The following is a 22,332-nucleotide window of genomic DNA, read 5'->3' on the forward strand; positions in this document are numbered from 1 at the left end:
CAGTTTTCTTTTTCCTTTCAGCTGTGGTTTTGTGAAAAACCCTGTGAGAAAGGGGGACTTCTCCAGAGCTCTCCTCAGAACTCCCTCCTTCCCAGACAGTCCCTGTCCCCAGTTCTTCCTAGTAGGAGCCTTCCTGACTGTCCAAGCCTCATGTCTCCAGTCGACCCTTAAGACCAGGAGCATGTGTTTCTCAGCTTATCCTTTCTCCTCCATGCTCTCCTTTGGATCTTCCCTTCTCAGCCAAGTTATAGAAGGATCGTGTTTTTGCCAAGTGGGGTGAAATGAGAGAAAGAGGAGCGAGGAAAACCAGAGAGGGCGGCAGAGACTAAAAGGCTAGAGAATGATTAAGGAGAGAGAGCAAAAGATTCCTTAGGAAGTCAGAGGCTACCATTTTGGGTTGGATTAAAGGTTAATCCAGAACCACTTAGAGTCAGGGTACAAACCCAGGTTAACCCAACAGGTCTGTCCTTATTCACCTTGGGAAAGGGAACTAGAGAAATTAAATTTCTTAACGAAAATGGCTTTAGAAAGCTAACTTCATACAGCCCACTTGAGAATGTCCCCCTTTGGCCTAGCTTCATAGATTGAATCTTAGTTTAATCTGTAATTGGTCCTTTTCAAGCAAGACAGAATAAAACAGCTCTGTCTGTCTGTGTCTCTTGTATTTTCCCTGCCTTAATCATCCCAAAGTAAGTTATTCAGCTGTTCTTTCTCATGCTTTCTAAAGAAATTATGTTAATTTCAGAAAAACTGGGAATCCCCCAACACACACTAAAATATAAGGACTTTTTTCTTTATGGATATACTTAGTTATACTTCATCAAAGAATACGGTATGATCTCTGTTAAGTGAATATCTGTAAATAGGATTTTTCCTACTTCACAGAAGTCGGCAGTGGTGTTGATCAGAGTTAAAGTAAGTCAGAGAAATTGAGGCTTTTTTCTGGCTTTTCATCCTGTCAGTTTTAGAGAGCACAGAGTTCATCACCTGCACACCACCACTGTCACGTCCTGTCAGTGGTGCTTCATATAGCTTTTAAGTAAATTAAACTAACTAAAAATAAAATTAGATTTTATGATATGAAACTCTTTTATGGCGACTGATATCCTGTATTTCTAATGGGTATATGGTCTAGACAGACTAAATTAGGTTAAATAAAATAATAATTGATATTTTCCCTCCTATCTCCCAGTAACCTAATGCACATGAGCTCTTTGTCTTTGAATTTGGGGGGTTTCCAAACCAGAGTTGATCGTGTCACTGTTTTTGAAACTCTGGGAGCCTGTAGGGAAGAAAATCCATTCTGTTTGAAAAATTTGTCTTTAGATGACACTCTTTGAAGATTTTCTTTCCCATTAAAGCTTTTGAACAGAGAATCGTGTTTCTCGAACTTTCGAGCTTCTACTTTCGTACGTGGAGGAAATAAGCTTTCAGAGCAAATCCGTTCTGTAATGCTTGTTGTGGGTGTGAGTCCCCTGGCTGACTTAGGTTCCTGGGCTCCCACGTGGATCTCAATCTTCTGATGATCCCTCACTCTCACCACCTTTTACAGTCTCAGTGATGGGTGACGCACGGTGCTTGGTGGAAATTGGGGTGTGATCTCTGATAGGTCCCTGGACAAGAGGAATTTAAAGATTATGTTACAGAATGAAGGGCTCCCGGTTGTCGCGACCCTCAGCAGAGTGCGAGCACCCCCGGCGCTCGGACAGAAAGCGTGTATTCACACTAAGCTTTTCTTCAAAAAGAGTGAACTTGGGGTTCTCAGGTGGATGAGAAAGGACCCCTGTGTAGAGTTTGCCTGCTCTTCCTGCTGTAATGGCTCTTCTGGTCGGTGGGAGTGTGGACTGACGGAGAAGGCCTGCTTCCTTCTCCCTTCCCCTTCTGTGAGCCTCGGCGCGAACCCGACGGCAGCCATCTGTGCTTACTGGGAGGAAATTATCCAGATTAGTTTAAGCTTTATAGTCTCCACTCGTGTTTCAAGCCCTCCCCAAAAAAAGTCCTCTTTTACACCTCAGTGTCTTTTTCACACCTTATGATTAAAGATTTTGTTTATCTTGATCTCATTACTTTGTCCCTGTAGCGATGATCCAGAAATTGTACTCTTGGCAGGAACATTAAAAATGCATATCAGAGTGGTCCATGCAAAAATTATTGAAACAGTGCTGTAAAAGAAAATACTGCGTGGCCTGGATAATTTGTGAATATGTTTATAGTCATTCTGAAGGACCTCATACAGGCTCGCCAGAATTGGTTGACAGTATCCAGGGAGCTAAACCTGGGTAGACAGTGACGTTCTTAGCAGACTTAGGGCCATAAAGTTAGCATCCGTTGTCCCACCAAGTATCTGAAGTCAGAGGAAGTCTGGGAGCCTTACAGAGCGCTACAAGTGCTCTTTCTCTCTCCCTTTTTTCTTTTTTTTTGGCCACGACATGCTGGGATCTTAGTTCCCTGACCAGGGATCGAACCCATGCCCCCTGCAGTGGAAGCTCAGAGTCTTAACCACTGGGCCTCCAGGGAAGACCCCACACGTGCATTTTAGAGTGCTTTTTTCCATTAAACTTGAACATTGGTTGGTATCCAAGAGATCTTCCTAAGTTATGTCTGACTCATCTGTGTTTTAGTCCGTTTGGAAAGTTGATTCCCATATCTTTGGGTTGTAGGCACCTACTGTTTATTCTGTTAAAAATGGGTTTTTTAGACTTACCAGAGGCTGAAGTCGCCAGATTAACCCTAAGAATTAGAATGGATTTCAGCATCTTTAGAGGTAATTCTGCAGGTGTGAAGTGTTTGCTTGTGATCTGATCACCCAATAAATGCTTTAGAAAGAATGTGGCGGCTTTTTCGGTGGTCTTGCGAAAATCCTCGTTTCCTGAGTGAAATGATAGGTGCCGTAAGGTTGTATCAGTAACTGAAGCTTAAAATAAGGGTGTAATAAGAAAGAGTTAAGAATCTAAGAATTCAGTAAGGTAGCGTAAATTAAAAATACAAAAAATTAAAATATAAAAACCAATAGCCTTCATATACACAAACACTAAAAGGTTAGAGAATATAATGGTGTTTTTTTAAAAACCCTTTACAATAGCAACAAAAAGATTAAATACTTAGGAATAAAATTAACAGGAAACGTGCAAAAACCTATTAGGGGAAACTTTTTAAACATTCCTGAAAGCCTTAAAAGCAGGCATGAAATGGAAAGGTGTGCGCTGTCCTTGGATAGCGCAGCTCAGCATTCTAGATGAGTGAGAAGGGTTGATTCTGAAGTTCATAGAAACATAAGCTTGGAAGAAATAGCTCCAAAAACACCAAAAAAGGAAAACCGTGAGGAGGGACTAGTTCTACCAGACATTAAAACATTATGTAAAGCCTCTATAATTAAAATAAGCAGTGTGGCACTGGCACGCAAAAAGGCGAATAGAACTGTGGAATAAAAAAGAAAGTCCAGAAGTAGACACAAGTAACTCTGGAAATGTAGTATTGATAAAGGTGGCATCTCAGATCATTGGGGTAAAGATGGACCTTTTAATAAAGGTGCTAGGACAGTTGGGCGGCCATTTGGAATTAGATCAGTATCTCGCACCAGACAAAAAATTAGCTTCACATGATGAGGAATCTAAATATTTAAAACATGAAACCATATAAGTTTTAGAAGAAAATATGGGTGAATTTTTCTTTATCCTTGGCATAAAGAAAGGCTTTCTAACTATGACTCAAAATCCGGAGGCAGTAAAAGATTGATAAATTTGACTACATTAAAATTTTAATTTTCATGACAAAAAACACCATTTAAAAAGTCAGTACCAACAAAACAAAATTATACCTAGGCCTATCATATTCATACTGCAGAAGACCAAAGACAAAGAGAATATCTTAAAAGGAGTCAGAGGAAAATAGTGCCTTACCCATAGAGGAACAAGAATTAACAATTGGGCTTCCCTGGTGGCGCAGTGGTTGAGAGTCCGCCTGCCGATGCAGGGGACGCGGGTTCGTGACTCGGTCCGGGAAGATCCCACATGCCGCAGAGCGGCTGGGCCCGTGAGCCATGGCCGCTGAGCCTGCGCGTCCGGAGCCTGTGCTCCGCAACGGGAGAGGCCACAACAGTGAGAGGCCCGCCTACTGCAAAATAAAGAAAGAAAGAAAGAAAGAAAGAAAGAATTAACAATTACATTGGACCGCTCTTCAGAAGCCATATAAGCGAGAGAAGAGTGGAGTGAGATATCTCAAGTGAGGATAGAAAAATATTACCACCTAGAATTCTGTATCCACTGAAATCAGCCTTCAAAACTGAAGCATTAAGACTTTCTCAGACAAACAAAAATTGAGGGACTTCATTACTAGCAGACCTGCCCTGCAAGAGATGTGAACAGGAGTTCCTGAGGGAGAAGGGAAATTATACAGTGGAAACTTGGATCTCAAAACAAGCTCAGAAGAAATAAATAGAGATGAAATTTTTTTAAGTCAGAAGACAGCTGACAAAGTGAGAGAAAATTTCACAGCATATACCACAGACAAAAGGATAATATCCTTAATATATAAAGAACTCTTAAAAATTGAGAAACAAAGGACCAAAACCTCAATAGAAAAGTGAGGGGGTGGGGCATAGACAGAGAACTCACCCCTCCTCCTAAGTGTCATTAAAAAGGCACTCAAACACACACAAAGAGTTTAAAGTCCCTCATGATTTAGAGAAATACGAATTAAACAACATTAAGATATGATTTCTCCTCTATCAGACTAGCAAAAATTTTAAAGCGCGTTCTGTTGGTGAGGTTGTAGAGAAACACTTTTTTTTTTTAAAACTTATTTATTTATTTATTTTTGGCTGCGTTGGGTCTTCGTTGCTGCGCGCGGGCTTTCTTTAGTTGCAGTGAGCCAGGGCTACTCTTCATTGCGGTACGCGGGCTTCTCATTGTGGTGGCTTCTCTTTGTCGCAGAGTATCGGCTCTAGGCGTGCAGGCTTCAGTAGTTGTGGCATGTGGGCTCAGTAGCTGTGGCTTGCAGGCTCTAGAGCGCAGGCTCAGTAGTTGTGGCGCACAGGCTTAGTTGCTCCGCGGCATGTGGGATCTTCCCGGACCAGGGCTCGAACCCCTGTCCCCTGCATTGGCAGGCGGATTCTTAACCACTGTGCCACCAGGGAAGTCCTGGAGAAACACTCCTTAACAGTGCTAGTGGGAATGCACATTGGTGCAGTCCTTCTGGAGGGAAATTTGGCCACACCTGACAACACTACAAATGCACTGACTTTTGACCCAGCAGTTCCCGTTCTGGGAATCTACCCTGAAGATACACATTTGACAATATAAAAATACATGCTGCACACTATTATTTACTGCAACATTGTTTATAAAAGCAAAATAATTGGAAGCAGTCTACCTGCCCGTAGTAGGCAAACGGCTGAAAAAAGTATGTGTATCCATACAGTGGTATATCATGCAGCCGTAAAAAGAGAATAAGGAATCTTGAGGAACTGTTTCGGAATGGTTTCCAGGTTATAATGTTAACTGAAAAAAAGCAAAGTGTGAAAGAGTATAATATACTACTTTTCATGTAAACAAGAGGATACAAGAAAATACACATGTATCTGCTTGTTTGTGCAAAAGAAATACCGAAAAGATAAACCAGAAACAGATTGGTTATCTATGTGGAGCGGCTGGGGAGAGGATGGAAGGAAGTTGTTAGGGATGAGGAGGGAGCATATGCCTTCTTGTGTAGCTTGAACTCTGAGAATCATAATAAAGTTTTACATACCCTCCCAAATAAGTAAATAATTAAAATCAAACAGCGGAAGGGTACAATTAGTAACACATGAACCTAACTGTATTACAGATGAACAGTGTAACTACTACTAGGTGTTGTGGGAGGAAAGAACTAACCTAAGTAACTTTGGAAAACAGTATTTTGGTTTTTTGTTTTTTAAATTTTATTTATCTTTGGCTGCGTTGGGTCTTCGTTACTGCTCACGGGCTTTCTCTCGTTGTGAACAGGGGCTACTCTTCATTGCGGTGCCTGGGCTTCTCATTGCGGTGGCTTCTCTTGTTGCAGAGCACGGGCTCTAGGTGCGCGGGCTTCAGTAGTTGCGACGTGCAGGCTCAGTAGTTACGATGCATGGGCTTAGTTGCTCCGCGGCATGTGGGATCTTCCTGGACCAGGGCTCGAACCTGTGTACCCTGCATCGGCAGGCGGATCCTTAACCACTGCACCACCAGGGAAGTCCCTGGAAAATAGTATTTTGACTGTATATTGTAAGACTCAAGTCAAAAAGGACTGTACACAAAAATTATACTCCAGTTAATATATCTGTTTTCCACAAGTGTTAATAGTTCTGTAAATAGTTTCTCTGTAGACTCAGATTGAACAAATAAGTAATTTTATTGTAGATAATGAGAGCCAGATTTACCACTATCAGAGAAAGCATTACAAATAAGGAGGACAAGCAGAGTGAACCTTGAGATATTGGATTGGCATTTGAGTTATCAGTAGATAGATGGATCGATTGGCAGGCAGATGGACGGACAGATGTATGTGTAAGCATGCGTTAGTATGCATACATGTGTGCCGTAGTGCTGTTGTCTGAGAGGGCCTAGGAGCAGTGACATCCCAGAAGCAGTGAGCACACGTAGCGCCCAGATCTTGATCTCTAAATAGCATTCTCCACTAAAAAGCACCAGGGCTCCTTGGAGGAAAAGTTGATTCCAGGGTTTAGGCAGAGAAAACACAAGGTGAGCCTAGAATATCCTGCGATAACAGAATGTAAGGAAGGGCTTGAAAAACGATGGGAGCACGTGGAAAGGCCTGCAAGAAGGTGTGCTGGTGGCCACAGTGGAACAGCTGAGCAACAGAACAAATAATGAGAATGTCGGGTTAAAACTCATGGAGTGAAATGAATAAGCATGAGTCCACACGGGTCGAAATAAATAAAGGAGACAGGACAGTGCTTCCTTACAAAAGAATTGCAAGTAATTAGTAAGTGTAAAGAGAATAAGAAATACAAAAGCACCACAGGAAAAACAACACAGTAATAATTGTTGCAGGCAGGATCCACAGATGGGTGCTAAAATCAATCAGTGAGTGTTTGAAGAGAAACAGGATATGAACATGATCTCAAAGTATCTCTCTGAAGATTTTTGTCATTTGTAAAGGGAAAGACAGTACCTTTACAGTGGAAAATCCAGCAGACCACACATTACCAAGTGGTCATGGTTAACATTACCAATAAGAAAATTTATCAACGTTATGATACGCTAAGGACACAGCATCACTTCCCTGATATTCTTGCCAAAAACGAATAACCTCAATGTGATCATGAGGAGACGTCAGTCGAATGAACATCAAGATGTGTTCTACGGAATACTGACCGTTACTTATCAAAAGTGCTTGGGTCATAAAAGACAAGGAAAGAATAGGACTGTCACGCGTTGGAGGAAACTACTTTAAGTCTAAAAATTATTTCAAAGTTAAACATTAGACAAAATAGGCATAGGGATTTCGCTGGTGGCGCAGTGGTTAAGAATCTGCCTGCCCATGCAGGGTACACGGGTTTGAGCCCTGTTCCGGGAAGATCCCATGTGCCACGGAGCAACTAAGCCCATGCACCACAACTACTGAGCCTGCGCTCTAGAGCCCATGAGCCATAACTGCTGAGCCCACGTGCCACAACTACTGAAGCCCGCCTGCTTAGAGCCCATGCTCCACGACAAGAGAAGCCACCACAATGAGAAGCCTCAGCACTGCAGTGAAGAGTAGCCCCCTCGCCGCAACTAGAGAAAGCCCGCGTGCAGCAATGAAGACCCAACGCAGCCAAAAATTAATTAATTAATTAATTAATTTAAAAAAATAGGCATAGGGGCTTCCCTGGTGGCGCAGTGGTTAAGAATCCGCCTGCCAATGCAGGGGACACGGGTTCGAGCCCTGGTCCGGGAAGATCCCACATGCCGCGGAGCTCCTAAGCCTGTGCGCCACAACTACTGAGCCTGCACTCTGGAACCCGTGAGCCACAACTACTGAGTCCACACGCCACAACTACTGAAGCCTGCGCGCCTAGAGCCCACGCTCCGCAACAAGAGAAGCCACTGCAATGAGAAGCCCTCGCACCACAACAAAGAGTAGCCCCCGCTCACCGCAACTAGAGAAAGCCCACGTGCAGCAACAAAGACCCAACACAGCCAAAAATAAATAATAAATAAATAAATAACATTAAAAAAAATAGAACAACCCAAATACAAAAGAGAACAATATGAAGGAAAACATTTAAAAAGAAATAGGCATAGATTATTTTCAGTAGTTTTTCACCTGCTTACCTGGATAAGCCTTGAACATGGAACATTGCCTGGAACAACTTTTTCCTGATATTAAGCTTTTGTATTGCATAAATACCCTTTGGATGGCTATTTCAGTGGAATCTAGTTATGACAGTTAGCACTTACCATGGAAAGTAACTTTAGTTACATCGATAAGAAAGCCAAACAGTGTACTCATGATGGGCAATAGAAATAATAGGACAACAACTGATTTTTTTTTTTTTCCTTGTGATGAAAACTTTTAAGATCTAGTCTTAGCAACTTTTCAGATATGCAACACGGTATTATTAACTGTAGTTGACATGCTGCACGTTACTTCCCCATGACTTATTTATTTTATAACTGGAAATTTATACCTTTTGACTCTCTTCACCCATTTTGCCCACCCCCCATCTCCAGCTTCTGGCAACCACCAGTGTGTTCTCTGCGTCTGTGAGCTTGTTTGTTTTGTTTTGTTTTGTTTGTTTGTTTTAAATTCCACATATAGGTAAGATCATATGGTATTTGTCTTTCTCTGACTGACTGACTTTACTTAGCATAATGCCCTCAAGGTCCATCCATAGTGTTGTAAGTGGCAAGACTTCATTCTTCTTTATGGTTGACTGATATCCTATTTTGTGTGTGTGTGTGTGTGTGTGTATCTGTACTCACATACATACATACCACGTACATATTCTTTATCCATTCACCTATCGGTGGACACTTGGGTTGTTTCCACATCTTGGCTATTGTAAATAGTACTGCGATGAACATGGGGTGCATGTATCTTTTTGAGTTAGTGTTTTCATTTTCTTTGGATAAACACCCAGAAGTGGAATTGCTGCCTTAAATGGTAGCTCTATTTTTAATCTTTAGGGGAACCTCCATACTGTTTTCCATAGTGGCTGCACCATTTTGCATTTCCACCAACAATGCACAAAGGTTCCCTTTTCTCCACATTCTTGTCAACACTTGTTATCGCTTATCCTTTTTTTAAAAAAAAATATTTATATATTTACTTATTTGGTTGTGCTGGGTGTTAGTTGTGGCAGGCAGGCTCCTTAGTTGTGGCTCCAGGGCTACTTAGTTGTGGCATGCGAACTCTTAGTTATGGCATGCATGTGGGATCTAGTTCCCTGACCAGGGATCGAACCTGCACCCCCTGTCTTATCCCCTGCAGGGAAGTCCCGTTATTGCTTATCTTTTTGATAATAGCCATTGTGACAGGTGTGAGTTTATCTCATTGTGATTTTGATTTGCATTTCCCTGATAGTGTTGTTCGGCATCTTTTTCATGTGTCTGTTGGCCATCTCTAGGTCTTTAGAACAGTGTATATTCAGGTCCTCTGCCCATTTTAAAATCCAGTTGTTTTACTTGCTATTGAATTGTATGAGTTCTTCATATATTTTGTATATTAAACCCTTAACAGATACATGATTTGCAAATATGTTCTCCCATTCGGTAGGTTGCTTTTTTGTATTTGGTTGATGGTTTCCTTTGTTGTGCAGAGCTTTTTAGTTTGATGTAGCCCCACTTGTTTTTGTTTTTGTTGCCTTTAATCTTGGTGTCAAATGAAAAAACAATCACCAAAACCAATGTCAAGGAACTTACTGCCTATGGTTCCTTCAAGCAGTTTTATGATTTCAGGTCTTTTACATTCAAATCTTTAATCCATTTTGAATTGATTTTTGTGTATGGTGTGAGATAGTGGTCCGGTTTCATTCTTTTGCATGTGGCTGTTCAGTTTTCCCAGCACCATTTGTTGAAGGGTCTCTCCTTTCCCCATTGTATATTTTTGGCTCCTTTGTCATAAATTAATTGACCATGTATGTGTGGGTTTATTTTTACGCTCTCTGTTCTCTTCCATTGATCTGTATGTCTGTTTCTATGCCACTACCACACTGTTTTGATTACTACAGTTTTGTAATACAGTTTAAAATCGGGGAGCGTGATGCCTCTAACTTTATTCTTTCTCAGGATTGCTTTGGCTATTTGGGTCATTTGTGGTTCCATGCTGATTTTAGAATTGTTTGTTCTGTTTCTGTGGAAAGCGCCATTGGAATTTGGATAGGGATTGCCACGGCAGCTCAGGGCCCAGGCTTTAACCCCACTGGTCATGGCTCTCAAGTCGGATGGTGAGCCTGTTGTAACCTGTGCACCTGCCACGACCAAGCAGTTCTGAAAGCTGCTGTCCATTCTCAAAAAAGTGCTGTCCGGTAGGAAGAGTGTGAGTCACGTGAACGTTTTAATCATCTAGTAGCTAAAAGGTAAAAAAGAAACAGGTAAAATTCATTTTTAATACTGTAATCATTTAACCAAATGTATGCAGTGTATTATTTCAATATGTAATCGATATAAACTTTACTAAAATATTCCACAGTATTTTGTCTCATACTGCGTTTGCAGTCTGGTGCATGTCTTACATTTCCAGCACGTGTCAGTTCTCGGAGGCCGCATTTCAGGTCCTCAGTAGCCACTTGTAGCTGATGGCTGCCATATTGGATCACGCAGCCCTGGAAGGCAAGATGCGAAAGTTAGGGTGCGCTCTTGGCCTTACATTCTGCTTCCTCTTTTCACAAATATATATTTGGTAATTTACTCCTTTGCAAGTATAAATTAGATCTAAATTCAAACTTTTTTTCTTGTGGTAAAATACACTTAATATAAAATTTATCATCTTAACCTTCTTGAAGTGCACAGTTCAGTGGTATTAAATACATTCACATTGTTGTACAGCCCTCACTGCCAACTATCCCCATTTCTTCCCGTAAAACTGAAACTCTATACTCGTTAAACAGTAACTTTCCAATTCCCCGTCCCCCAGCCTCTGGCAGTCACCATTCTACTCTCTGCCTTTATGATTTTCACTACTGTAAGTACCTCACGTAAGTGGGTACGTACGTACTTGTCTTTTTGTGACTGGCTTGTTCCCCTTCGTGTACTGTCCTCAGGGTTCATCCATTATAGCAGTTGTTTTAGCCTATTGCAGAATTTCCTTCCTTTTAATGGCTGAGTAATATTCCATTGTACATATAGACCACATTTTGCTTATCCATTCATCTGTTGATGGTCGCTTGGGTTGCTTCCACATTTTAGCTATTATGAACTATGCTGCTGTGAACATGGCATACAAATAAATATCTCTTCAAGACAGTGCTTGCATTTCTTTCGGGTGTGTACCCATACGTGGAATTTGCTGGATCATATGGTAATTCTATTTAAAAATTTTTAAGGAGCCACCACTGTACTGTTCTCCACAGAGGCTGTACCCTTTTGCGTTCTCACTAACAGGGCACAAGGGTTCCAGTTTCTCCACATCCTCTCCAATGGCAGTTTTCTGTTTTTTTGATGGTAGCCATCCTAATGTATGTGAGGTGGTACCTCAGTTTTGCTTTTCATTTCCCTAATGATTAGTGATGTTGAGCATCTTTTCATGTGCTTATTGGCCTTCATAAATCTTTGGAGAAATGTCTGTTCAAGTCTTATGCTCATCATTTAATTGGGTCATTTTGTTGTTGAGTGGTAGAATTTCTTTATATAACTGGATGTTAGTGGCTCATTACATATCTATTTGCAAGTTTTCCCGTTCTGTGGGTAGCTGCTTTTATGCTGTTATAGTGTCCTATGATGCATAACATTTTTTAATTTTCATGAAGCCTAGGTTTTTCTTTTGTTACCCGTGCCTTTGGCGTCACATCCAAGAAATGATCGCCAAATCTAATGTCATGATGTCACGTAGCTTTTGTCCTATGTGTTCTTCTAAGAGTTTCGTTGTTTTAGGCCTTATTAGGTCCTTGACCCATTTTGAGTTAATTTTTGTTATGGTGTGAGGTAAGGGTCCAGCTTACTCCTTTCGCACATGGATATCCAGTTGTCCCAGCACCATTTGTTGAAAAGACCATTCTTTCCACATTGAGTGATCTGTTCCATTGATCTGTGTGACCGTCTTTATGTCAGTACCGCTCTGTATTGATTGCTGTAGATTTGTGTGAGTCCTCCAGTTCTGGGCTTTTTCAAGATTATTTTGGCTATTTGGGGTCCCTTGAGATTCCATATGAATTTCAGCATGGGTTTTTCTGTTTCTGCAAAAATCCAATCATTGGGATTTTGATAGGGATTACATTGAAGGATCTAAATTTTAATTTGGGAGTCAGAGTTGTTTGTAGCCTCCCAATATGCATTTCGAGATTACTACTTACGTTGCTTGTTAGAAACTGCTCACTTATAACAGTTGTATTTTTAGGACTAAGCCTGTGAAGGCCAGATTTTCTTAGACCTAATCATCTCTTCTTTGGTGGTGTACATCTGGACAACTCCTGAAGTCTCACCTTTTAATTTTCCTTTGGGGTTAGATAGCAGCGGTTTTTGGTTAGATACTACGTGCATCGCTACCTTGGAAGGCAAGACGGCTGTGCAGCGATTGGAGGAAGTGAGAGGTGCTGGACTGTTCATCGCGAGCAGCCCTGCCCTGCTTCTCTTGCTTAGAGGAGCCAATCTGAGCAGTCATCAGCACTCTTGGAGCCACTGAATCCTCTGAAATCTTTCCTGTTGGCATCAGGGTTAGAGCTCAGTAAACCGCTGTGGCGTTCCTGGGCGCTCTTGGACTCACAATGGACTTTTCCCTTCCAGAATTTGGTGTTCACCTGGCAGAGCTGACCGTAGATCCTCAGGGGGCATTGGCGATCCGTCAGGTAAGTCGAGACTGATTGGCCCAGTTTATAAGTAATTTCCCTTTACTTGGTGGAACTTTCTTATGGGAAAGTGAAAGAATAAGGCCACTTTATAAATAACTTAGAATTTTATACCAGATTTAGATAGACTTCAGATGAATATATCGGGCCGTGTATATGGTTTGTATGTGTGAAGAGAGTCTTTTTCTTGCTGTGCTACTTGGCTTACTCTTTTCACAGCTGGCATCAGTCATCTTGAAGCAGTACGTGGAGACTCACTGGTGTGCCCAGTCGGAGAGGTTCAGGCCTCCTGAGACCACAGAAAGGGTGAGGAGAGGTACTCGACTTGTCTGCCTGTGGAGATGGTGAGGGCCGTTCTCTGACCACAAGGAGCTATCAGAAGGCCGTGGAGTGACTGGTAGTTGGCATTGCGGGAGCCATGCTACGGATGAGAGAGCTCGAGTGCCAGGCGGACCTGGGTGCAGATGCCAGTTTGCCTTTTACTAGCTATGAAATACTCAAAAAGTATTTTAACTTCTAAGCTTCAATTTCCTAAATATCTAAAATTCCAACTTTAAAGAGTTGTTTGAGGGTTACATGAAATAATGTTTCTAGTTAGTCCAGTGCTGTGCAACCATGCTGGGCCCCCAAGAAATTCTGAGGTAGAAGGTCTAGAGCAGCGCTGTCCATTGGAGCTTCCTGCGTCATGGAAACATTCTGTGTCTGTGCTGTCCAGTACAGCTGCTAGTCACCTATGGGTGCTGAGCTCCTAAAATGTGGCTAGGGCAACTGATGTGCTGAATTTTTAACTTCATTTAATTTTAATTAATTTACATTGAAATGGCCGCATGTAGCTGGTGGCTACCATAATGGACAGCATAAGTTTAGAGACCATAGTTAGACTCTCTGGATGAATTACTTGTCCAGTTGGCATACTGGAGTGTTCCATAGATATGCAGTGTCTTGTACACATTACTTTTCCAGCACATGAACTGGATAGGACTCTGCCACTCACTTATAACCTGGTCTAATGGCAGGTGGGCTTTTCTCCTCTCCAGGCAAAAATTGTCATCCGGGAGCTATTGCCCAATGGCTTAAGAGAGTCGATAAGCAAGGTGCGCTCCAGCGTGGCCTACGCGGTGTCGGCCATCGCGCACTGGGACTGGCCCGAAGCCTGGCCCCAGCTCTTCAACCTGCTCATGGGGATGCTGGTGAGCGGAGACTTAAACGCAGTCCACGGCGCCATGCGAGTGCTTACAGGTATTGGAGACCATCCCCTGGTTTTGCCCCCTGGATCCCACGCGTCGCCCTCCCTGCTGCTCCTCCAGCTGTCACCTCCATGGCTGTCCTCCCGAACCGGTGACACTTCCCAGGGGACGAAGTCGGTGTTGTGCTTCTGCCACTGCCAGCCCTTCCCACTCAGGAAAGAGTCAAGTGTGGCGGTTAAGCACACAGACTTCAGTTCACAGTCTGGCTTAACCTTGACCCAACCTACTTCGTCTCTTGAGCTTGAGTTTCCTTGTGTGTAAAATTCAGGTAATGATGGTGTGCGCCTCAAAGGAACATTAGGTGGTATCAGTGAGCTAAGCTGTGTAGCGTGACCTGTGGTAGCACACAGTGGATTTTAGCCATCATGATTAGCGCCATTGTTATATGTTATTTTTCTACTTGGTTCAACCAAAGCAAAGTTAAGAATAGTCAAGTTGAATTTTTATGGAGATAGAAGAAAGAAGATAAAAACAGTCCCGCTCTGCAATCCTGATCTTCGTTTGGCCAGCTTAGAAAAATATGTAGTCTTTGGTGTATTTTCTTTCTTTCTGTTCTGAGAAGTTGAGAGAAATACTTGAACTTGGAGGCCAAGGAGACTTAGTGAACAGCTCTTCTAAGCTTAGCTAACCTATCAGTCCCTCATAGGACCGATCCTGAAATACCCCCAGGTATGGCCTGAGTCTCCCAGTCTCTTGCAAATTCTGCCCTGCTTCCTGTCCCCCATGTGGGGTCGCTGCTCTCCTTTGCTCTCAGGGATCCTTATGTGGACCTTAGCCACTGGGCACTGATCTGTTAGAGACCACATTGCTTTCTGTTTATATACGTTTGCGAAAGTCTCGCCCCTGTCTTACCACCTCCTCCGTGATCTGCTAGCTTACCTGAAAGGTATTCTTACCTAGTTAGGAACGCTGTTACAACCTTTTCTGAGTGTCAGTCAGTTTACTAAACTTGGCATTTGGGCCCAATTTTACTAGTCCATCTAATATTGATAGTAGATAATACCAGTTCTATGTCCAGAAGCAAATCGCCCCTCTCCTTTTGTTTCAAACCCCCTCTTCCCATGCCCCAGCTGCCTTTTTGCACCACCCAGTGTATTTTTATTGATTACATGTGACGGGTGCTCAGGGCATAGAGCTGACCTTATTGAAAAGGTCAAATGCTCCTTGCTCAGATGTTCCCTGCCCCGCTTATTGCCCATGTTTCTCTTGTATGGCGTATTATTCAGTTGATTTCTCCTACCCCTCTCCGTGGAATGAGCTTTCTAGGATTCTTTTTTTTGCGGTACGCGGGCCTCTCACTGTTGTGGCCTCTCCCGTTGCGGAGCACAGGCTCCGGACGTGCAGGCCCAGCGGCCATGGCTCACGGGCCCAGCCGCTCCGCGGCATGTGGGATCCTCCCGGGGCACGAACCCGCGTCCCCTGCATCTGCAGGCGGATTCTCAACCGCTGCGCCACCAGGGAAGCCCTAGGATTCTTTACTTACAAGCTCATGATGCCAAAATATCAATGAACAGACCTGTTTTCTACTAAGGAAAGGAAGCCCATTCCCTTCCAGTCTTGCAACACAAAGTTCAGCTTCTTTTTTAAAAACCTGGAGAAAAGAATAGTTGTACGTTTGTATATACAGTTGGCGTGCTCAAGAGCCCTTGTTGCGCTTGACTAAGGAAATCACCGTTCAGTGAGATGACCTTTGTCAGCCACGCACCTTCACGTGAGGCTGGCCCGCGCTCCGGCAGCTGCAGCTCAGGTGTGCGCGCGGGGAGCAGGGCACTGGTGTGGGGGCAGGAGCCCGGCAGGAGAGCGGGTCTGACTCTCGTCAGGGCTGTTGAAGGTGCTGTCCCAGTCTCTCGAATGTAATAAGGCTTATTCCCATTACACTTAGCTGTTGCTGTCAACGACAGCTAAGGCTGATGGTGTGAAGGAAATGCAGACACGGCCGCCAGGGCTTGAAATGAGTGATCCATGGGCCTCGGCTTTCTCTTCGCTCTCAAAGAGCTTTGGAGACTGATGTCGCTGGCGTCCCATGCTTCTGACCTGATGAGTGACTTCGAAAACTTACTTCGGACTTCAGCTTGTAAAGTGTTGATAAATCGAGGCTGTCGAGGGTGATCATGAGCGTAATGCGTGTGGTTGCTTAAGCAGCAGAGGCCTCTGGGACTCGAGCGCTTGTATTCCACGCTCCGCGACACAGTCCAGAGCCCTGCTCGCCGTCTCGGTGCCTTGTGAGGTTTTGGACGTGAAGGGAAGGCTGGGACCCACATTTGCCTCGCCTTCCTCAAGTCTCATTCCGCGGCCGGGGTGCTCTTCGCCGCCGTCACGGGGTGTAAACCCCCTTCTCTTCCTCTGAGCAGTGACCTGACCTCTAGGTCAGTAGACATCGTCCCCGTCTGCAGGGTGGAGCTCAAACCAGGTAAGTCTGCACAGACTTGACTGTGTGCGTCAGAACAGCTTCTTGGGCAGGGTGTTGAAAGTGGAACAAAGGTGAGACGCCTCCAAGTGCACCTGGATGGTGACAGTGGGCACAAACTAGATTAATTCCGAATTTTCCTAAGGCAACCTCACGAGGATTCTTACACAGTTCCGTTACAGGTTTTCTTTCTTAATCTCGTGTATTCTCCTTTATCTCTGCGTTCTCTTTCCCTTCTAACCAATAATTGGCACTACTTCCGTACGCCAGGGTAAGTCTCCCAACCAGCATCTTTCCCTATGTGCCGCCTAGAAGCAGTTCAACAGTTTTCATGCGGAATGTCTTTGTAAAGTGGGGCTTTCTTCTCTGTAGAATTCACTCGAGAAGTCACAGACACCCAGATGCCGCTGGTTGCTCCTGTCATTCTCCCAGAGATGTACAAGATCTTCACCATGGCCGAGGTACGAGTCTCAGCTGCGCCATCCAGCAGGCAGAGCTGCTCGGGCTCTGGCCAGCCACCCCCGCTCAGGGGGCGCCCGCTGTGTTGGCTGCCGGTCCCCAGACCTGAAGACAAGAACTGACAAAGACTGAGCTGGGATGATACTTAGGCCTTCGCTTGTAACTGCGAGGACAAGCCTGTGATGAGAGCGTGCAGTAGCTGCAGTCTCCCCTCACATCTCACCCACCCCTGCTGCCTTGGCGCTGCCTTGGCCTCTCACGGGGCAGCCCACCCAAGCTCGCTCGCCTCAGCCGAGTACTTGGAAACGATTCTATCCCTGCCCTGCGCCCTATAAGCCCTTACTTTACTCTGTATGCGTTTGGTTAACCTCCCTCCTCCTCTCCGGCCCCAGCCAAGGGCTGTGTTTTGACAGAAATACGCTGACCGTGTTGGGATTTCAGGCCGTATCCAGCTTCATATTTTTGTCAAATTAACCCACCGAGGCCTATATGTAAGGCTGATTCTAGTAAGTTCTAACATCGTGCTGCCTTCCATTCTCTGGATTACAGAAGAAGTCTGTCTCCTGGACATGAGTGATTGACATTTCCTGTCTCTGTACCCCCAGTCCCACGTCAGGCTTTAGTAGTCACAGTTCAGTCACACACACACACACACAGGCGCGCACGCACACCCACCGGTCTCATGGCTACACTGTAACTTGTTTCCAGGTGTATGGTATTCGAACCCGTTCCCGAGCTGTGGAGATTTTTACCACTTGTGCCCATATGATCTGTAACATGGAGGAGCTGGAGAAGGTGAGTGAGCCTTTAGGTTGGTAACAGACGGCCTGCCTAGAGGTCTTCAGCACAGCAGTGCCAGGACGGACACTCGCCGTGTTGTGGGTGCAGTGAATGTTCTGGTTAAGTTCCTCATCTGCGTGTAGCTTAGTTTCCTTTCGTCTGAGCCTTATTTTTTCGAACACCTCCTCCTGCATCTTTTTCACGCTAGTCATCACCCAGAACTTCACTGCTCTTTTATCTCTCTCCCGTGTGGAACCAGCCTAGCTGAAAAATACCAGTCCCTGGGATTGAGAAGCTGGCCTTATGTAATAGCTTTGAAGAAGCTCCTGGTGAGGAGCTGCCAGTGTTGGATAAGGACACAGCAGACCTTGGGGACACCTCCAGTGACCTTGTGGCCACGCCCTTCTGATAGAGGCCCGAGCCTGAAGGGGTCTGGAGACAGCGCGGGTCTCGGTGTTTGGTGCGTGCACTGAGCCACTGATTCGGGCTGCGTCCAGTACTGACTTTGGTTTCCGCCGCCAGGGCGCGGCCAAAGTCCTGATCTTCCCTGTGGTGCAGCAGTTCACAGAGGCCTTCGTCCAGGCCCTCCAGATACCAGACGGCCCCACGTCTGACAGCGGGTTTAAGATGGAAGTCCTGAAGGTAAACATTTACTGCGACGGAGGTGCTGGGGGTTTGAAGGCTGCTCTGAAAGCAGTGATTTTTTTTCCCCCATAGCACTTGTAACTCTTGGGGTTTTTCTCTTTAACTTCCCAGGCAGTGACAGCCCTGGTGAAAAACTTCCCAAAGCACATGGTGTCCTCCATGCAGCAGATTCTGCCTATTGTTTGGAACACCCTAACTGAGAGCGCAGCTTTATATCCTTTCCAGAAGGCTGACGGGCCTGCCAGCCCACGGTTGGGAATCTAGCCTCGGGTCCTAACGTCCATGTGGTTCCACTCGCTTAAAGAGTCTGCTCCTAGTGCTGGCGTGCACAGCACTCCCTTGTAGAGTGTGTCCAAAGCAGACTGCAGATTCTGTTTCTTTACTCTTCATTGTACTTATGTGAGGACAGAAGTAAACTACACAGAGGAAGTGGAAGATCCTGTGGATTCTGATGGTACGTGGCGTGTCTCATCTCAACAGGTGCACCACTTAGTGGGAAAGGGAGCCAGGAAAAGGCAGAACAGAGGCCGGAACTTAGAGGCTTCATGCTCTTAAGAGTGTTCTCACCGAGTTTCCTCTAAGTGTATTAGATGTGGGGAAATGAGAAGTCGAAAATCATTGATCTGTTCCTCATAGGCATTTGCGTAAGTCTCGTGAAATTGTAGAATTTCTGAGTGGAAGATATGTTCAGCGTTTCTGATTCTTTTTTTCTTGGTTGGGGGGTGGGGTGCGTGGTGCCTCGCTGCACGGCTTTTGGGATCTTAGTTCCCCGACCAGGTATTGAACCCCCACCCTCAGCAGTGAAAGCGCTGAGTCCTAACCACTGGACCACCAGGGAATTCCCTGATTCTTTTACTTGAAAAGCCAAAGAGTACTTAATAGCCTCAAGTTCCTTTCTTTGACTCCTCAGCCCCTTCTTCCATTCCCTGGAGAATAATAATTAGCAAGTGCTTTAACTATTCATTAACTTACAGAGATGATGTAGTTCCTTTCCAGCGTCTGTGCTTTCCTTTTGCTTTCTTGTCATTAAAAGCTTTTCTCGTGTGTTTCCTGTAGGTGAAGTCCTGGGCTTTGAAAATCTCGTCTTTAGCATTTTTGAATTTGTCCATGCTCTCCTAGAAAACAGCAAATTCAAAAGCACCGTCAAGAAGGCCTTGCCTGAGTTGATTTACTATCTCATCCTATACATGCAGATCACCGAGGAGCAGGTAACCACGTATGGGAGACAGTGACCGGCTTGCATTCAGAGAGTGCAGCCTGCATGTGGGGTCTAAGTCAGGCGACCAAGTGATTTTGAAGAATAGACACCCGAAGAGTAACTTCACGGGAGGGTCTAGAAAGCTCTGATGTCATTATGTTGCCGAATCCCTGGGTGTTGGGGTTTTATCAACTCCTGTACTAGGTAATTGGGCTTTCAGAGCACTAATACTTTTACATCTATAGGACTGCCAACCAAAGGCCCAGATAGCCAGGAAAGCCTACCTTTCTCTATAAATAGTGAGATATAATAGAGTTCAGATCATCAGCCTGGTTGGTGAACCATTAGACCAGAAAAGAGCATTAAAAAATACGATAATGCCTGTCTCGTGTGAACAGCACGAGGGTGGACACGAGTTTCCATTAAATGCCCATCAGACCTACTAGACTCAGCAAATTGACGTATCTGGGGGTAACAGCCACCTACAGCAGGAGGGGCCAGCAGTCAGCCACCTTCTGCAGCGGCCTTTGCTGCTCAGCTTCTTAAAGGGCTCGCTTCTCTGCATCAAAGAGAATAGCGTTCTGTTCAAGCTGAGAACAAGAGGCAGAGCCATTCCAGGGTGTGGATGGAAAGGGGAGCACACGGAGCAGACGGGAGCCTCGGGGAGGCCTGACGTCCTCGTCCTTTCAGATCAAAGTGTGGACAGCCAACCCCCAGCAGTTTGTGGAAGATGAAGATGATGACACCTTCTCCTACACTGTCAGGATCGCGGCCCAGGACTTGTTGCTGGTAAGAGGGCCACCTTGACGCTTGAGCCGGATGGTCCTGAGCCGTTCCTCTTCTTTCCAGGTCCCTAACCCAAGCTGAGCAGTGCTGTTGGGTGACTTTGTCGTAGACTTCTGGGGGATAAGAAGAGCATCTCGGGTGACGTCGGAGAGTCCGGAGTTCCAGAGTCACTGCTCTCGGTTCTGATTTATGTGTGGATGTTAGGTGTAAGAATTGTGCAGAGGGTAGTGTTCTAATGAGCAAGGAGGCTTGAGTCGGGAACTGCTCAGTTTCATTCACTCTTCAGCAAGAAGCGGTAGCACAGAATAGAGGTTGGCAAATTAAAAACACTTGCCGAGAGGCTGGACACGCGGGTGGCTGCTCATGTTTCTTTGGCTCTGACTGGAGCCCAGGACTGTCTCTAGGCTGAGGGTCTGTGAAGAAGCTGCCACCTGCCGCCTGTCAGGCGCGAGGCCCGTTCTCGTTGTTTCATTGTTGGTGAGCACTCCTTGTTATCCCGCGGTGTTTCTAAGGCACCTAGGAAAGACCACGCCGAGTTTCAGCTAGTAGATTAGCCTTGTATTTCCACAGTCAGGCTCCCAGAGAATAAATATCTGGTCCCCTGCCATCCAAAGCTGAATCTCTCATTGACCACTTAGGCTCTGCCGAATGTAGCCAGAGGGAGCTGTCCGTTTTGTGAGCTTCACAGTGCTTGGGCACTGCGGAAATACGGGTACTGCTTTAACGTAGAGACCTTAACACAATTAGGGGCTGTATTTTGAGTGTACCTAATTGGGCTCAGCCGTGTGTATGGAAAGGAGTTGGAACCATTCAGTGTGCAGTGAAGCTTGCAGTTTAATTTGCACAGAAACATTTGTTAGCGCCTCTCCTCCCACCAGGCTGTGGCCACTGATTTCCAGAATGAGAGCGCAGCAGCCCTGGCCGCCGCAGCAACTCGGCATTTACAGGAAGCTGAGCACACCAAGAATGGCGGCACCGGACATTGGTGAGAGTGGGCGGCGGGTGTCCCACTGAGGGACGTGCTCTGGGCATCAGGTCGGAGGCAGGCGCGTCTTTGCTTTGCGTTATCTGTTTTAAAGCAGTTCTTCCCATCCTTAAAACAGTTGGCTAAGATGCTTTTACCCCATTTTAAAAAGGTTTGAAAGGAAGGGCTTTTGCTTTGTTTTTAATTAGAAAAGCCTGTTATTATTAAATTACACCGTTTTCAGTTATAGGTTTAGATCGGAAGAGCAGCTCAATGCACTTTGGGGTCAGGCTGTGCTGAAACGCCCTTTCCTGAATTGGCTTCCCTCAAGCGTCTGTCGCTTTGACCGTGGGTGTGTGTGACCAGGCTGTGGTGTCCCTTTGGCAGGTGGAAGATCCATGAGGCGTGCATGTTGGCCCTCGGCTCGGTGAAGTCCATCGTCACCGACAGCGTGAAGAGTGGCAGGATCCCCTTCGACATGCATGGCTTCCTGACCAACGTCGTCCTCGCGGACCTCAACCTCTCAGGTGGGTTTCAGCACCGTGCTCAGGCCCACCATCAGCTCAGTTCTGTCGTTCACTTGGGCAGGTAAACCTCGGGGTGACCATTCTTCTTCCACCCTAAAGCTTGAGCTCGTCTGAACCTCCGAACTGCCCAGAGACCTTGACTCAAGCTTCACCCACTGAGAGACTAGGATTGCCTCGTTCGTAGCTCTTCATACTGTTCTCCCACACTGTTCTCCCAGCCAGCGCTCAAGTCCTGGGGGTTTTCTGGCGTCTGAATAGGGTGCAGATTTGGCTGCTCTGCCTTGAGAACTCTGCTGCAAGCTCTGTCATTGCAAAGTCCCCACGCCCTCAGGCGGCCTGTGTGTGGTTCATCCTT

At 45.3% G+C, this 22,332-nt stretch overlaps 1 protein-coding gene across 7 annotated transcripts in view; it reads left to right on the forward strand.

The window, feature by feature from the left end:
* Window positions 1–22,332, forward strand: part of IPO9 (importin 9) — a 46,073-nt gene that overhangs the window by 3,966 nt on the left and 19,775 nt on the right. For 5 of the 7 annotated variants that reach the window (XM_032628964.1, XM_032629016.1, XM_032629011.1 and 2 more), the window contains 12 exons: window positions 12,903–12,964; window positions 13,184–13,270; window positions 14,002–14,203; window positions 16,991–17,079; window positions 17,786–17,872; window positions 18,380–18,499; window positions 18,614–18,714; window positions 18,898–18,956; window positions 19,559–19,710; window positions 20,391–20,489; window positions 21,365–21,471; window positions 21,838–21,977. In XM_032628964.1, coding sequence (XP_032484855.1) covers window positions 12,903–12,964; window positions 13,184–13,270; window positions 14,002–14,203; window positions 16,991–17,079; window positions 17,786–17,872; window positions 18,380–18,499; window positions 18,614–18,714; window positions 18,898–18,956; window positions 19,559–19,710; window positions 20,391–20,489; window positions 21,365–21,471; window positions 21,838–21,977 — 1,305 coding nt within the window. The remainder of the gene's footprint in view (window positions 1–12,902; window positions 12,965–13,183; window positions 13,271–14,001; window positions 14,204–16,990; window positions 17,080–17,785; window positions 17,873–18,379; window positions 18,500–18,613; window positions 18,715–18,897; window positions 18,957–19,558; window positions 19,711–20,390; window positions 20,490–21,364; window positions 21,472–21,837; window positions 21,978–22,332) is intronic. The other 2 variants (XM_032628982.1, XM_032628993.1) reach the window with 2 other exon arrangements.

The sequence above is a fragment of the Phocoena sinus genome, chromosome 1, assembly GCF_008692025.1.
Source record: "Phocoena sinus isolate mPhoSin1 chromosome 1, mPhoSin1.pri, whole genome shotgun sequence".
NCBI lineage: Eukaryota > Metazoa > Chordata > Mammalia > Artiodactyla > Phocoenidae > Phocoena > Phocoena sinus.